Raw genomic sequence first — 17,922 nt, 5'->3', positions numbered from 1 at the left:
GGCACCCGCCACAACGCCTGGCTATTTTGTTGTTGTTGTTGCAGCTGTCACTGTTGCTTGGCAGGCTGGGGCTGGATTCAAACCCGCCAGCTCAGGTGCATATGGCTGGCGCCTTAGCCGCTTGAGCCACAGGTGCCGAGCCCATATGAAAAATAACTTTAAAACTTCAGTAAGAAAGTCTTTGTTTTACATATTTGCAAATCTGTTTAATGAATGACTTAATAAAAGGCAACTGGATTTTATCAGGTTCAGCAATCTGCTGCCATAACACTCCACACAGAAGCTGACAAGTTCCACTCTACACTCATGAGAGATTAAGTGTGAAAAAGCAAATAATATCTTAAATTATGAGACAGTCTGAACTTCCATATCCTCTGAAAGTTTCAGGAACCCCTGGGTCCCGGGACCAGCTCTGAGAAACACTGATATTCATCCTGAGCCACAAAAAAAAACATGAAATGACATGGAAACTTTATTTTGATGTAAAAAATTTTAAGAACATGACTCACAAACTGCATATATACAGCATAATAAAAACTACAAAACAACCTCCAATAACGGAGATTTTAAAAACATACTAATACTCCCAAAGTATTCATGCTTGGGAGATGAGTAGTGGAAGTACAGGTGATTTTTTTCCCCCATTCTTTCATTCAGTATTTCCTAAATCCTTTAATAAAGTATTTTATTTTTATTATACAAATTTAATCTTTGAAAAAAATGCCTAAAATAGTAGCTAGCACCTGAGGCATAAATACAACTACCACTGTTGAAATTGTTCAGAATATTACTGCGTACTGCAAATAACTGAGATAAATGTTAATTTAAACAACAAAGTCTTGTTTTGACTTTTTTCTAAGACTTCTTGAAATCTACTAATGAATATTGATAACTGATAATACTGAAGCACAGAAAGGGAAGTACTGTCATAACTCCCCCCCCTTTAAGTGAAAATAGTATCTCCTGGAATAATTCTGTCAAAATGCCAGTTTAGAAAGATTTAAAGTCAGCTGTTTAGACCAAAAAAAAAAAATCACATAGGAGAAATAAACTCATTTTTTTGAAATAAATTAGCTTGCCCCACCACTAGTATAATTTAGAAAGGAAAACATATTTTAAAAGACTAATTTCAATCACAAGATGTTTCACTAACTTATAAGAACTTTATGAATAGCTTGCTCAAGGAACTAAAACTGGAAAAAGTTTATAAAGGACTACTGACTCCCCACCACATAAAAACTAGTTTGGTAATGTTGACAACCCAATCATTGGACCAGGACTGTTTAGAAAGAATGGTAATTAGAAAATCAGCAAATAAAAAAAGTGGCATTTCATATCAGAATATTAGCTTATTCAGTAAATGGTGACAGAATAACTAGTCACCTGTAAGGTCAACTTTATAAAGTTAAATTCCTTCTTTGCCCTTTCTACCAAAATAAATTTTAAGATAGATCAAAGATTCAAATGTTAAAAAAAAACAAAAAAAACACACAAGAAAGAACTAGAGAAAATATGGTAAAATACCTTTGCATGGGAAAGGCTCTTCAGAAGCCTTTAAAAGAGTAAACTCAATTACATAAAAAGTTTAAATTTGTGGGTGCGCCTGTGGCTCAAGGAGTAGGGTGCCAGCCCCATTTGCTGGAGGTGGTGGGTTCAAATCCAGCCCTGGCCACAAAAAAAAAAAGAAAAAAAAGTTTAAATTTATGCATGGGAGAAGTTATCACAAAGTCAAAAGACAAACCTTCATAAGACAGAGTACTTAAATGCATTAGCATAAAGTCCAGTCAATAAAAGACCAGTGATTCAAAAAGAATATGGGTGAAGTATATGAAGAGTTTATGGAAAAAGAATAATCTTTTTAAAACTCAAAAGAAATGCAAATGTAAACCATAAGCTAGAGATCATTTTATAGTTAACATTACATAAGCAAGAGTTTGTAAAAACAGACATTCTCCAAATGTTGGCAGGGACAATTAGCAATAATGCACAAAATTTAATACAAATGTCTCACCCTAAATTTCACTTTTAGCAACTTACACTATTGCACATGTACATAAACATATATACTGAAAGGTAGTCAGCTATTAGACTGGAAATAATTTAAAATAACTATGTATGAAAGAACCAATTATGGAATTGATAATCTCTAAAAAGAACAAAGACCAGCAGGTAACAACATGGAACAATCTCCATAGTAACAGTTTTTTTAAAAAGGGTGAGCAGGGGAGACACGTACACTTACTTTAACACTGTTGTATACCCTTCTGTCACTTCTGGTGTGTTTTTACGTTCATTTAAGAAATATTCATTCCATGCCTACTATATACCAGACATTGTTAAAGTGGCTCTTGGCATACAACAAAATAAAAAATTCCTTCGGTCTTCCTCTTGAAAAGTTAAACTTAAAAAATTTAAAGTAAACTAGAATTTAGTTGTGAGATACCAATTATAAAATGATAATAGTAAACCAAAATTGATACAGAAACTAAAAAACATCCAATTATACTAGAATTGCTTTAGTAACAAAAATCCAAAACCACTCTGAATAAAAGATTTGCTTTGGAAAGACGACACCAGAGGATGAGGTGGACAAACAATCCTACAAGATATGACAAGTAGATTTCTTTCGGCCTTTTAGTAGCACTGAAGCTCAAGTGTGTATAATAAACCTGATCATATCTTGAATTTGTCACTAATAAATATGGGTGGTCATTTCTTTCATGGTACTAAGATTTGTGATTTGTGACCTCTGAAAGAAGGATATGACTGTAGAGAAATATAATTACTGCTACGGTTTACTGCTGTTATTTTTTCTCTCCTGCCAAGGAAGTTCAATTTTAAATTTAAAGAGCTACATTCATTACCTTACAGTGTTCATTGTTATCCTTTCTAGAGTTTAGGACCTATCTGTTGAAAACCTACCTACCAAATTAGATAGTATATACCATATAATCTGTAAAGGAACAGAGAAACTCGTAAGATAGAATCCAGCATTAGACCAAGCATAATCACAGAAAGACATATAAATTTCTCCTTATTCCCTACACTGATTCTCAAACTCGGCAGTGTCAGAATCACCTCAGGGAGACTTTTTTTTCTACAGTCTCTGTTGCCCTAGGCTAGAGAGCCTTGGCATTGGCCTAGCTCACAGCAACCTCAAACTCCTGGATTCAAGTGATTCTCCTCCCTCAGCCTCCCAAATAGCTCTAGCTTGGACTACAACGTCGGGCTAATTTTTTCTATTTTCAGTATAGCCAGGGGTGAGAGGGTGGGTGTCTTGCTCCTGCTCAGGCTGGTCTCAGAACTCCTGAGCTCAAGCTCAAGGGATCTGCCCATCTTAACCTCCCAGAGTGCTAGAATTCCAGGCCTGAGCCACCATGCCCAGCCAGAGGTTTGTTTTTTTTTTGAGACAAGAGTCTCACCCTGGGTAGTGCCGTGGCATCACAGCTCACAGCAACCTCCAACTCTTGGGCATACGAGCAATTCTCTTGCCTCAGCCTCCTGAGTAGCTGGGACTAAGGAGCCCGTTTCTACACCGGGCTATTTTTTGGCTGCAGCTGTCATTGCTGTTTAGCAAACCTGGGCCGGGCTCGAACCCACCAGCTTCAGTGTATGTGGCTGGCACCCTACTTACTACTGAGCTATGGGCGCCGAGCCCCAGCCAGAGGGTTTTAAAGTGCAGCATCCCTAGTTGAAAACCAGGGCTCTCTAGTTGCTCCTGTTTTGGTGCCACAGAAACTTTCTGCAGTCTGGTGAAGCCTATGAGCTTTTTCTCAGAATAATGTTCTTAAATATACAAAATAAATTCTGTGGGATTTCAAAGAAAATCACTTATACAAAAATGTAATTTTTGAGGCCAGGCACAGTGGCTCACGCCTGTAATCCCAACACTCTGGGAGGCCGTGGCGGGTGAACTGCGTAAGGTCATAGGTTCGAGACAAGCCTGAGCCAGAGAGCGAGACTTCATCTCTAAAATTAGCCAGGCGTTGTGCCAGGTGCCTGTAGTCCCAGCTACTCAGAAGGCTGAGGGAAGAGAATCACTTAAGCTCAAGAGTTTGAGGTTGCTGTGAGCTGTGACACCATAGCACTCTACCAAGGAAGACAAAGTGAGACTCTATCTCAAAAAAAAAAAAAAAAATATATATATATATACACACACACACACACACATAATTTTCAAAATATTTTTATAACAAAGTTTTGGATTTTTTTTTTTTTAAAGAGACAGCGTTTTGCTATGTTGCTGGTCTCCAACTTTTGGGCTTAGGCCATCTTCCTGCCTTAGCCTGGGATTACAGTTGCTTGACATCAAGTGGGGCTCTAAAGTTGTATACAGTAACATATACTTAATATATTAAAAAACAAATTCTAGCAGCCACTCCAGTGATGACTGCAAACAATATTTTGAATATTTATGTGAAAGTCACAGCTGCTACTAACAGTACCACCACATAGTTTCAGGCATATATTACTGATAAAAGAAAATGCTAATTTTCAGTTAGAGATCAGTAAAAATTTTATCTTCCCTCATCCAATTTCATGAAACCCCTAAAATTCTATCTACAGGTATCCAGAGGATAATCAAGAATATGAGCTGTATCTCTTAGTACTTTTCTCTGGCCTACAATGTAATTAAATGTTCATTAAAATCACCCATACAGATAACCATCAATCAACTGCATTAACAATGGAAGCTAGCCTGTAAGCTCAAGCAGCTAAGGCGCCAGCCACATACACCAGAGCTGGAGGGTTTGAATCCAGCCCGGGCCTGCCAAACAACGACAACTATAACAAAAAAATAGCCACGCGTTGTGGCAGGCGCCTATAGTCCCAGCTACTTGGGAGGCTGAGGCAAGAGAATCGCCTAACACAGGAGTTGGAGGTTGCTGTGAGCTGTGATGCCACAGCACTCTACAAAGGGCGATAAAGTGAGACTCTGTCTCAAAAAAAAAAAAAAAAAGAAAAAACAATGGAAGCTAACCAAAATGGTCAAGAGCCCTGCTAGTTATGACTGCATTTAATTCCCAAGTGTCATCTGAGGTCACACCCATGTGGGAGCCCAGGAGTTCAAGATTGCAGTGAGCTATGTATGATGCGATGCACTGCACTACAGCCTGGGTGACAGAACAAGATCTTATCTCTTAAAAAAAAAACAAATCTTTTATCATCACAGTTATGAACCAGTTAGAAGTCAAGGCTGAGAGTACAGTATTTTTGTTTCCAGCTTGGTTACCATACTGCTATAGGACATTTTCCCAGTATCCACAAACGATACTGGGCCTCCATAAGGAATGGAGCTGTATTGTTATTTCCTGAATCTGTAGCCAGAGCAAAGGAATCGGTCCCTTTAAGAAAACACAGGGCAAGTTTTCAGTGCCCATCTGTAATGGCAAAAGAACAGCTGTTCCATGCTTACACATTCCAACAACTTATTACTATAAAAAACTATCAAAATCCAGTTTTTGCCTTTGGAATAATAGGCAATGGCCAATGGCCCCAGTACCATTCTTCAGGGGATGTTTTTCTGTGTTTTTGTTTTTTTTTTTTTTGACACAGAGTCTCATTTTGGGTCCCCCGTGCCCCCATGGCATCATTGCTCACAGCAACTTCAACTCTCCTTTGTTTTTGTTCATCGTTAAGCTCATCCGGTACCTTTTTTTTTTCCTTCTTTTTGCAGTTTTTGGCTGGGGCTGGGTTTGAACCTGCCACCTCTGGCATATAGGGCCAGCGCCCTACTCCTTTGAGCCACAGGCGCTGCCCCGGTACCATTTTTGCACACACTTTTCTCTTGCAAAAATTTTCAGCTAAGACTTTCCTAACTCTTCATCAATGTTTACTCTGTTTGCTATGCTTTTCACAGTCAGCTGATTTTTTTTTCCCTTGAGTTGCACTTTGTCACCCTCAATAGAGCACTGTGACATCATAGCTCACAGCAACCTCAAACAAGATCTTGGGCTCAAGCAATCTCTTGACTCAGCCTCCCAAGTATTTGGGACTACAGGTGCCTATCACAGTGCCCAGCTATTTTTTTTGTTTTGTAGAGACAAAGTCTCACTGTACCGCCCTTGGGTAGAGTGCCGTGGCGTCACATGGCTCACAGCAACCTCCAACTCCTGGGTTTACGCAATTCTCTTGCCTCAGCCTCCCGAGCAGCTGGGACTACAGGCGCCCGCCACAACGCCCGGCTATTTTTTTGTTGCAGTTTGGCCGGGGCTGGGTTTGAACCCGCCACCCTCGGCATATGGGGCCAGGGCCCTACTCCCTGAGCCACAGGCACCGCCCAAGTGCCCAGCTATTTTTAGAGGCGGGGTCTCCCTCTAGTTCAGGCCATCTGCCTGCCTCTGCTTCCCAGTGTTGGGATTAGAGGCGTGAGCCAAGCCTGGCTTTGGGGGATGTAACGGGGAGCAGGATGGGGCCCTACATCAAGTAGTAAAATAAAAGAACAATTCTCAAGGCATGAAGATTACCAATTACTTAATTTTCTATTTTCTTTTCTCCGTCTCACCCCCCATTTTATTTTCTCTGTGAATAGCAATACATGTACAATGGCTAAAAGTCTGGAGATGCTGTAAATATATTATGTGTTCAACCTTTTAAATTTTTTAGTCCTGGCTTTGAGACATGACTCACACACCATACAATTCATTCATGTAGAGTACATAATTCAACAGTTTTTATTTACAAATATATTTGGAATTGTGCAACCATCACAAATTTTTAAAAAATTTGTCACCCCCAAAAGAAATCTATATTCCTAAGCATTCACTTCCACATCCCTCCAATCTATAAGCCCTGGGTAACCATCAGTTTACATTCTGTCTCTATGGATGTGCCAATATTTCATATAATCATACAATGTATTCTGTTTCTCATTTTCGATTAGCATAACATTCTCAAACTTCATGTTCAGCATGTATCAAGCAATGTTCTTTTGGTTGCTGAATAACATTTCATTATATAGATATCCTACATTTATTTATTCATCAGCGGATGGACCTTGGATTATTTTCAGTTTCTGACTATTATGAATGCTGCTATGAACATTATAGTACAAGTTTCTTTGCAGAGTTCATTTTTTGCATTTTTTTCTCGGTTATATACCTAGAAATGGAATTGCTGATGGAATTGCTAAGTCAGCTGGTAACTCTGTCTAACATTTTGAAGAACTGCCAGACAGTTTTTCAAGTGGCTATAGTACTTGACATTGTCCCCAGCGCTGTAATTTTTCTGCATTTGTTACTGTCTTTTTGATTACAGTCAGCCTCGTGGGTGTGAAGTAATATCTCACAGTAGTTTTGATTACATATCCCTGATGGCTGTCAAAGTTGAGCATTTTGCATTTTTAATGCTCTTATATTGGCTACCTGCATATCTTCTTTGGAGAAATACCTACTTACATCCCTTACCTTTTTTTCTTTTTATGAGATAGGGACTTGGTTTGTTGCCCAGGTAGCATGCAGTAGCATCATTACAGCTCACTGCAACCTAAAACTCCTGGGCACAAGTGATTCTCCTGCCCCAACCTGCCAGAGTACTAGGATTACAGATGTGAGCTACTGCACCTGACCACATGCCCATCTTTAAATTGGGTTTTTAAAAATTATTATTTTTGGTCAGGTATAGTGGCTCACAACTCTAATCCCAGCACTTTGGGAGACTGAAGCAAAAAGATCACTTGAGGCCAGGAGTTCAAGACCAGCCTGGGCAACATAGCAAAACTCCTTATCTTAAAAAAAACAAAACAAAACAAAAAAAGCACGCCTGTAGTCCCAGCTACTCGGGAGGCTGAGGCAAGAGAATCGCTTAAGCCCAGGAGTTGGAGGTTGCTGTGAGCTGGGTGAGGCCACGGCACTCTACCGAGGGCCATAAAGTGAGACTCTGTCTCTACAAAAAAAAAAAGCAAAGAAAGAAAGAAAAATCAGGTGTAGTGGCATGCACCTAGTCCCAGCTACTTGGGAGGCTGGGGCAGGAGGATCACTTGATCCTAGGAGCTGGAGAATGCAATAAGCTATGATGATACCATTGCACTCTAGCCTAGGCAACAGAGACCTTCATCTCAAAAAATATGTATATTCATGGCACTTTGAGAGGCAGAGACGGGCAGATTGTTTGAGCTGAGGAGTCTGGAGTCCCAGCTACTAAGCAAAACCTGGACCTTATCTCTACAAAAACAGAAAAATTAGCTGGTCATGATGGTGCAGTCGTCCCAGTGACTTGGTTGGGGAGGCTGAGGCAGGAGGGTATCGTTTAAGCCTTAGAGTTCGAGGTTGCAGTGAGCTATGATGACACCACTGCACCCTTGCCTGGGTGAAAGAGCCAGACCTTGTCTTAAAACAAACAAACAAAGAACTTACTATTTTGGCTTCACAGGCACCATGCACTGTTTTAACTATTCACAAACTTTTCGTAAAGGATCATTTTATAATCTTAAAAATTGAGGAGCCCAACTGGATTGTTTAAAAAGATGTGGGTTACACACCAATGTTTACATTAAGTTTTTTTCTATTTTAATTTCTAAAGTATTTATTATTTCATTTAAAAAAAGAATAAACTCCTTAAATAGGTTTAAGAACATAAAAACAATACAAATTACAAAGAATATATTCCAGAACAGTGAAAAGAACAGCACTGCTGGGTGGCACCTGTGGCTCAATGGGTAGGACGTTGGCCCCATATACCAAGGGTGACAGGTTTGAACTGCCTAAGCCCAGGAGTGAGTTGTGAGCTGTGACGCTATGGCACTCTACCAGCACTTTACTAAGGGCGATCAAGTGAGACTATGTCTCTTTAAAAAAAAAGCAGTTTTACATTTTTATGATCTTTTTAATGTCTAGCTGAATAGAAATTCTCTGCTTCTGCTTAATACCTGTTGGACAGGTGGAAAAGCGAGCAAAGAGCATTTGTAAAAGCTCTCTCATATAATTATGGATAGGTAAGAAAGCCTCTGGAAAACTATGTTATGTCTTTTTTTTTTTTTTTTTTGTAGAGACAGAGTCTCACTTTATGGCCCTCGGCAGAGTGCCGTGGCCTCACACAGCTCACAGCAACCTCCAACTCCTGGGCTTAAGCGATTCTCCTGCCTCAGCCTCCCGAGCAGCTGGGACCACAGGCGCCCGCCACAACGCCCGGCTATTTTTTGGTTGCAGTTTGGCCGGGGCCGGGTTTGAACCCGCCACCCTCGGCATATGGGGCCGGCGCCCTACCGACTGAGCCACAGGCGTCGCCCAACTGTGTTATGTCTTACTGAAAATCCAAACCACTTGGTTTCTATATGGGCTCTTGTTTTATGAAGGAGGTTGTTAATGGGAGGGTGTTATGAGAAGAGGTGACAGACAATATTATATTAATGCTTGAAAAATAACATAGTTTCGGGCGGCGCCTGTGGCTCAGTCGGTAGGGCGCTGGCCCCATATGCCGAGGGTGGCGGGTTCAAACCCGGCCCCGGCCAAACTGCAACAAAAAATAGCCGGGCGTTGTGGCGGGCGCCTGTAGTCCCAGCTGCTCGGGAGGCTGAGGCAAGAGAATCGCTTAAGCCCAGGAGTTGGAGGTTGCTGTGAGCTGTGTGAGGCCACGGCACTCTACCGAGGGCCATAAAGTGAATCTCTGTCTCTACAAAAAAAAAAAAAAAGAAAAATAACATAGTTTCTTCCCATTCCCACCGGGTGATAAAATAGGGTTTTTTTTTTTTTCTCCAATAGCTATTTTCATAGTACACTAGAAGGTTTGTTTGTTTGTTTTGTTTTGTTTTTTTTTGAGACGAAGTCTCACGCTGACACCCTAGAGCAGGCGTCCTCAAACTTTTTAGAACAGGGGGCCAATTCACTGTCCCTCAGACTGTTGGAGGGCCAGACTATAGCTTAAAAGAAAAAACTATGAACAAATTCCTATGCGCACTGCACGTATCTTATTTTGAAGTGAAAAAACAAAACAGGAACAAATACAATTACACCGCCTCATGTGGCCCACGGGCCACAGTTTAAGGACCCCTGCCCTAGAGTCATAGCTCACGGCAACCCCAAACCCCACCTCTTGCCTCAGCCTCCCAAGTAGCTGTGATTATAGGCGCCTGCCACATGCCACCCCTAGTTTTTTTCTATTTTTATTAGAGACAAGGTCTTGCTCTTGCTCTTGCTCAGGCTGATCTCAAACACCTGAACTCAAGCAATCCATCTGCTTCAGCCTCCCTGAGTGCTTGGATTACAGGCATGAGCTACCTCACCTGATCAATTGGAAGTATTTTATGCTCAATTTCATACTAAAATTAAGTTAGAACAAGGATCAGCTTAATACAAACGATATACACCAAAAGTAGAAGAGGGGGAGATGGCAGGTTAAAGATTTAAGCCTATGTAAGCTCTTAACTATGACCAACAGAACAGAGATAATACTCAACAATGGAGTATTTCTCACGAGGTAAAGATTATCTAAATATAGTGGGAGCGGGCATGCAGGAAAAAAAAAAATCACTAAAATACTATCCTCAGATTATGCGCCATTTTCTTCCTCCACTTATTTGCCAATAATGTATTTAAAACTCCTTTTGCAGACCAGGTATCCTCTCTAACTCAGTAGTTGGCAACTTTTCATTTACGTAAAAATCACATATAAAACAGGAGAAATGGTAGTTTTTGCCTCAAATAGCTATTTTCATAATACACTAGAAGGCTTTTTTTTGAGACAGTCTCACTCTGTCACCCTGGAGTCATAGCTCATAGCAACCTCAAACGTTTGGGCTGTGATACCCGTTACAAATAAAGATTCTTAGCCCCACTTACAAAATCTGATATAATAGGTCTGAAAATGGAATCTAGGCATCTATACTGTTATAAAGCACCTAAATGGTTATGATGCAAATGGACTATGGACTCCATTTTAAGAAATATGTACTAACTATCTATTCTGTAAAAAAGTTTTCCAAATGTCATCATTCCTTAAAAATAAGGTGGCATCAGACCCAAGACATTCCAATGAATTTTTTTGCCAAAATATTTTAAAAATGCATAAAAATAGCTGGGATTTGAGGCGGGGGCCTCCAATCCTGGGTAGTTGGGAGTCTGAAGCAAGAGAATCCCTTGAGGCCAAGAGTTTGAGGTTGCTGTGAGGTATGACACCATGACACTCTAATGACGGTGACAAAGTGAAACTGTCTGATAAAAAAAAAAAAGTATATCTGAAGTATCCCTGTAATTAACTTTTTTTTTTTTTTGTAGAGACAGAGTCTTACTTTATGGCCCTCGGTAGAGTGCCGTGGCCTCACACAGCTCACAGCAACCTCCAACTCCTGGGCTTAAGCGATTCTCTTGCCTCAGCCTCCCGAGTAGCTGGGACTACAGGCGCCTGCCACAACGCCCAGCTATTTTTTGGTTGCAGTTCAGCCGGGGCCGGGTTTGAACCCGCCACCCTCGGTATACGGGCCGGCTCCTTACCAACTGAGCCACAGGCGCCGCCCTGTAATTAACATTTTTTAAAATTAAAAGCAGACCACAGTAGCACTCTATAAAACTTTCTTAGAGAAGAAACTTAAATGAGCCAATTAAGTTGGAGAATATTTTATGTAACTTATATCACATTAGGACAGGATATCAGCTTAATTCTGTGTTCCTATACCAATACTAACTCAAACAAACCCTACATCATGTTTGTCGTGAAAAAAACTGATGTATCCAGCATAGAATATAAACCCTTCAATTCTTCAAAGACTAAAAATCTAAACATGCAAACAATTCAAAATTTAAAAAAATCTAGGTTTAAGATGTTGGTTCAACTAACTATACATATTACTTCTTATTTAACTTATTCATGTTCTAGGAAAAAATCATTACAAAATAAAAAAGTATTTAACCCTTTTGAATTTGAAAGAAGGAACTCCTTTCAACCAAGGGTAGCCTAAATATTAATTCATTAAATTATGTTAAAAAAACTTTTTTTTTTTTTTTTGAGACAGTCTCACTTTGTCACCCTTGGTACAGTGCCGTGGCATCATAGCTCACAGCAACTTCAAACTCTTGGGCTCAAGCAATCCTCCTGCCTCAATTTTTCATTTTTAGGAGAGATGGAAAGGGGTCTCATTCTTGCCCAGCCTGGTCTCGAACTTGTGAACTCAAGCAATCCACTGGACTCAGCCTCCCAGAGTGCTAGGATTACAGGTGTGAGCCACCATGCCTGGCCAAAGTTAAACATTTTTTCTTTTCTTTTATTTCATTTATTTATTTATTATTATTATTATTATTATTATTTTTTGAGACAGAGCCTCAAGCTGTTGCTCTGGGTAAAGTGCTGTGGCATCACAGCTCACAACAACCTCCAACTCCTGGGCTTAAGAGATACTCTTGCCTCTGCCTCCCAAGCAGCTGGGACTATAGGCACCCGCCACAGCACCCAGCTGTTGTTTTGGTTGCAGCTGTCATTGTTGTTGGGCGGGCCCAGGCTGGATTCAAACCCTCCAGCTCAGGTGTATATGGCTGGCACCTTAGCCGCTTGAGCCACAGGCGCCGAGCTGTCAAACATTTTTTAAAAGAATCAATTACGATACAGTTTTGCCTTTCTGAATTTATTCAATATTTACTGTGTATCTTAAGTTGCCCATTAATCCAAAAATAGGTCTGGGTTTTTTTTTTTGGTAGAGACAGAGTCTTATTTTATCGCCCTCAGTAGAGGGCCGTGGCACCACACCGCTCACAGCAACCTCCAGCTCCTGGGCTTAGGTGATTCTCTTGCCTCAGACTCCCAACTAGCTGGGACTACAGGCGCCCACCACAACACCCAGCTATTTTTTTGTTGTTGTTGCAGTTTAGCTGGGGCTGGGTTTGAACCTGCTACCCTCAGCATCTGGGGCCAGCACCCTACCCACTGAGCTATAGGCATCACTCCTAAAAATAGTTTTAACAATTGCTGAGTCAAATCCTTTTACATCAATTCTCACATCATTACCAACTGTCCAACAAAACAAACCAAAAAGATTCAAATACGGTATGTCCTATCTAAAGAAAAATAAAGATTTAGAGATATGGTAGAAAAATTTAAACCATGAATTGGTTTTTGGCAAGTGTCCAATTAACAGGTCAAATATCCAAATACATATTTTGTTCTTCTGATGTTCTACCTAGGATGTATACTCCTATATTCCACTGAAACTGACTAATCTTCAAGGAATGTAATTTCTCCGAACACAGTACATTTCTGTAGTACCGCTAAGAAAAATACTTTCATTCTACGAGCACAGATCAATTTCTTTTTTCTTTTTTTTTTTTGTAGAGACAGAGTCTCACTTTATGGCCCTCGGTAGAGTGCCGTGGCATCCCACAGCTCACAGCAACCTCCAACTCCTGGGCTTAAGCAATTCTCTTGCCTCAGCCTCCCGAGTAGCTGGGATTACAGGCGCCCGCCACAACGCCCGGCTATTTTTTGGTTGCAGTTTGGCCGGGGCTGGGTTTGAACCCGCCACCACTCGGTATATGGGGCCGGCGCCTTACTGACTGAGCCACAGGCGCTGCCCCACAGATCAATTTCTATTAGTAACAATTATTGCCAAGTATTATATATAGTCCAGTTGTCCAACCTAAGCAATATTAATAATAAAGATTAAATAAATTTGCCTGCCCTAAATACCACTTCAAATAAAGGGGCGGGAGGGGGGGAGTTTAGGAAAGGCTATTAGGGGAAGATTTTGTTAAGAACAGATAAAAAACAATTGGGTCCAAAGAACACATTGTCCAAGGGAGGCTATTTCCCTCCCTTTAGGTGACCCCCCCCCCCAAATATGTGAACCTTGACTTTCAAATTGTTTGGATGCTGTTACTTCCTTAACAGCTTGTAAGTACTAAGGGCTACCCAACAACATAAACCAGGTTTCAAGACTCTTGAGTGTTTCAACTTCCTTTCCCTGTAAGTACATATTGTCTAAATCTTCCCAAAACTATTTTTTCACTAAAAGAAAAGCTCTGATTTACACTCTGAATTTTCCCCCTTTGAGAACTATCAGTAATTATTAATAATTTGTGCTTCACTAAGAGCCGAGCATGCTGGCTCATGCGTGTAATCCCAGCACTTGGGAGGCCAAGGCAGGTGGACTGCTCTGAGCTGACAGGTTCAAGACCAGCCTGAGCCAGAGCAAGACCTCATCTCTAAAAACAGCTGAGTAGTGTAGTGGGTGCCTGTAGTCCCAGCTACTTGGGAGGCTGAGGAAAGAGAATTGCTTGAGCCCAGGAGTTTGAAGTTTGCTGTGAGCTATGACACCACCGCACTCTATCAGGGGTGACAAAGTGAGACTGTCTCAAAAAAGAAAAAAAAATAATAATAATTTGTGCTTCTCAAACTCGTCATTTTATCAAAGTGAGGATCATTTGTCTGAATTTTAGGCCTAACTCTAGGATAGGCTATATATTGTTTAAAAAGCAAAATGCTTTTTCTGAAAGACAATAACATAGAAACAAAATTTTAGAAGCTTAAAGGTGCACATGTATTGATTTGGCCAAACACATTTCTCTACCGTTTCTTATCCAACAAAGATTTAAAAACCATCTAATCTTATGCCTAAAACACTATACTTTTTATTAATTACTTATGTATCTGTCCTCCTATCAGTTTAAATTCTTTGAAAATTTTGTAATGTACTGCATATAATCTAGATACAAAATTAATTCATTTACTAAAGACCTGTAAGTTATCAAAATAGCATCTCCTAAGTTTTTAAGGTGTAGCGATAAGTAAGAGTCTCTTCCAACTCTTCCAACACAAGAAGCTCAAAACCCAATGGAAGAACTCTTAACAATAGCATATGAAATGCTTTTAAGAGTAGGGCACTAGGGCGGCGCCTGTGGCTCAAAGGAGTACAGCACCAGCCCCATATGGTGGAGGTGGGAGGTTCAAACCCAGCCCCGGCCAAAAAAACGCAAAAAAAAAAAAAAAAAATTAAATTAAATTAAAAAAAAATAGTGCACTAGTTAAATGGAGCTAAGAAAAAAAAAAAGATCAAAAGTTGAACTAAGCAATAAGAAAAAAACCCACAAAATAAAAATACAGCCAAAATTCTACACTGAAGGGCGGCGCCTGTGGCTCAGTCGGTAAGGCGCCGGGCCCCATATACCGAGAGTTGCGGGTTCAAACCCGGCCCCGGCTGAACTGCAACCAAAAAATAGCTGGGCATTGTGGCGGGCGCCTGTAGTCCCAGCTACTCGGAAGGCTGAGGCAAGAGAATCGCTTAAGCCCAGGAGTTGGAGGTTGCTGTGAGCTTGTGTGATGCCATGGCACTTTACCGAGGGCCATAAAATGAGACTCTGTCTCTACAAAAAAAAGCTGTTTTCAGCTTTTTTTCTGAAAACAAATGTGTTTGTTGGGGGGAAGGCATCTATATGCACATTAAACTGACAAAAACAGTAAACAAGGAACTTCAGAAGAATGTTCTCAAATGCTGTAAGGTTGTTTAAATAGCTCTCTAAATGCAAAACTGAACTTTCTTACAAGATTAAAAAAGAATTAGAGTAATAAACCTTAGCAGTGATTTTGCTTCTCTATAGTCATTTCCCTCTTTCAGAGGGGACAAATCACAAATCTCAGTACCAAGAAAGAAATGACTATCCATAATTTTTTAGTATCAAATGTTTAAAATTGGTACACACTTGAGCTTCAATGCTACTAAAAGACCAAAAGAAATCTACTCCTCATATCTTGTAGAATTGTTTGGCCACCCCACTCCCTGGCATCTTTCCAAAGCAAATCCTTGATTTGAAGTGGTTTTAGATTTTCTATTATTCTTTAGTTTGGTTCAATCTTTTTCTTATCAATAATTTCAGCTCATTTTAGGTACTCTGCTTTCCCTTAGATTTTCACTGACCATCATACATCAAGCAAGGGTCTACTTGGGGTGGAGGGCAGCTTTTTTTCTGTAAATTTTCATCACCACTTGTTCCCATTTAAACTCCACACTTCTAAAATATTCGTGGTCATGGCAACATCTCTGTATCTTTACAATTTTAGGTAAATTTTAGAATTAACAATGAATTCCAATAACTTTCAATGAAACCTGAGTACATTTCTTCACTTTCAGATTACAAAACACTAGCCAAAAATAGGTAGGCAAAATGAAGTTTTGACAAATAACTTGAAGACTTAGCATTCCTGGGCATCCTAACTATATGTAAAATGTAAACACTGTGAAGATTTCAGGACTGATACCAGTCTTGGAGCAAACACAAAATCAGGTTAGCCAAGTTTTGCCCAGGTAATGAAATTTACAGTCACCCAAGACTGAAACAGGAATTCCTATTTTGCCTCATCTTTATCAACCTACAGTAACAGCTTCCAAGTTTTAAGCCTGGGACTTGAAAAATGAAAATCTAAGTGTATGTCGTTGCTATAGCAATGGGAAATTTCAGTAAATTGAGACTCTGCAGGGTACCTAGCCTCCATTTTAAAAACTCTATCTAAACATACTAGGACTCAGATGGAAAAACAACTTAATGATGTTTTATAAAATACCAGCTTTCTATTTCACACCAAAAGATAAATACTATTCAACAATATTCTGAACACAAAAAGCAAAAGGAACAAATCAGTTACATAAAAACCTGAGTTTTAATATTTTTAAATATCACTCATACCTAATACTAAAACAGATCCTTTTATTTACAGTGGCCAAGACAGACCCCTTTCCAATTTATCAAACTCTGCAATGTTGTGTAGCTGGAAAAATGAAAATGAGATGTGGGCTAGAAAGGAGAAAAGGAAGCGAGAAAAAGCCTCAAAATTCCTAAAACCTCAGCATAATCATGCTCTACTTCTAGAATGCTGCTTTCTCCATTCTCTCTCTCAAGAGTCTGTCTCTACAGATTACTTTTGTCTCAAGTGTCTCTAGAATTAATAACCTATTTCTGGATAAGTATATTTGACTGGGGGGGGGTCGTAGTCAAGTTTTTCTAAAACGGCGGGTACGCAAGAAAATAATCGATTCCTCACAACCCTAACTCCAAAATGTTATCAAAGAAACGCATCCCATCAGGAATATTGCCATGAATCTAAATGGCACGAAGCAGACTCCGGCTATTGTCTAAATCAAATATTTGTTTCTATTAACGTCTAAAACAGGACAAGTCGAGAAATTCTACATCTCAGTCAGATCTCGCTCCCCATTCCCACTATTCTTTTGTACCCTGTCCCCTGACGCCTTCCTCTGGGGAACATGGCTGGGGCACTCGGACGAACAGACTTGGAGAGAAGAGGTCGCCACGAGGCCCCACCACGCTCCTTCCTCACCTGCTCCGCGGCTCCGTCTCCTGACATGGCCCCAGCCGATTAGAACAGGAGCACTAGCCGTCGACTGGAAGCTAGAAAAGAAAAATTAAACTAAAACCACCCCCAAACCAATAAATTTACCCCCTGCCCAGCGGAGCCAGACAGCCAACACAAATCGCCACCGCCCACTCAGATATGAATTAAAATGGCTGCGCCCCTGCCGGCCGAGGAGGCGGTGGCTTCTGCATTAACTTCCGGGGTAGTGGGTGGTGCTAAGAGCGCAACTCGCCGGTTATTCTGGGCGTGCAGACGCAGAGGGATCCCGGAAGGCGGGCCTAAAGCCTGGCCTGACGTCACGGCCGGGGCAGAAGAAGCTGCAGCCGAGGTGGCTGCTTCCGCCTGTGAGGCGGGAAGCTATTTCTTCTGGAGATTCGCGCGCTTTATGGAATTTAATTATCACGCTATAGAGCTCATTTCCTCACAGCTTAAGCCTGACTGCCAATCAGTTCAGGTTAGGCAAACTGACCACCTTCCATTGTTACAAATGCCTACTTCTTGAGGGGAAAAGCAATCCGTGAAGTTTTTGGGGGGCTCGGCCAAAGCTGCTTACTTTTCTTGCGGTAGGAGGGACAAATCGAGCTCATATTCATTTTTACGCTCACCATCTACTATTTTGCAGAAGGTTTTGTGAAG

General features: G+C 40.6%; 1 protein-coding gene across 1 annotated transcript in view; it reads right to left on the bottom strand.

The window, feature by feature from the left end:
• The window catches only part of CSTF3 (cleavage stimulation factor subunit 3), an 87,243-nt gene extending 69,776 nt beyond the window's left edge, over positions 1-17,467 (bottom strand). Inside the window, exon 1 of the mRNA XM_053562908.1 lies at positions 17,251-17,467. Within this exon, the coding sequence (XP_053418883.1) occupies positions 17,251-17,277 (27 nt within the window). The 5' untranslated portion in view covers positions 17,278-17,467. The remainder of the gene's footprint in view (positions 1-17,250) is intronic.
• Between the last annotated feature and the right edge of the window lie 455 nt (positions 17,468-17,922).

This window comes from Nycticebus coucang, chromosome 14 (genome assembly GCF_027406575.1).
Source record: "Nycticebus coucang isolate mNycCou1 chromosome 14, mNycCou1.pri, whole genome shotgun sequence".
Classification (NCBI taxonomy): Eukaryota; Metazoa; Chordata; class Mammalia; order Primates; family Lorisidae; genus Nycticebus; species Nycticebus coucang.
This window is presented reverse-complemented; position numbering and strand designations above follow the sequence as displayed.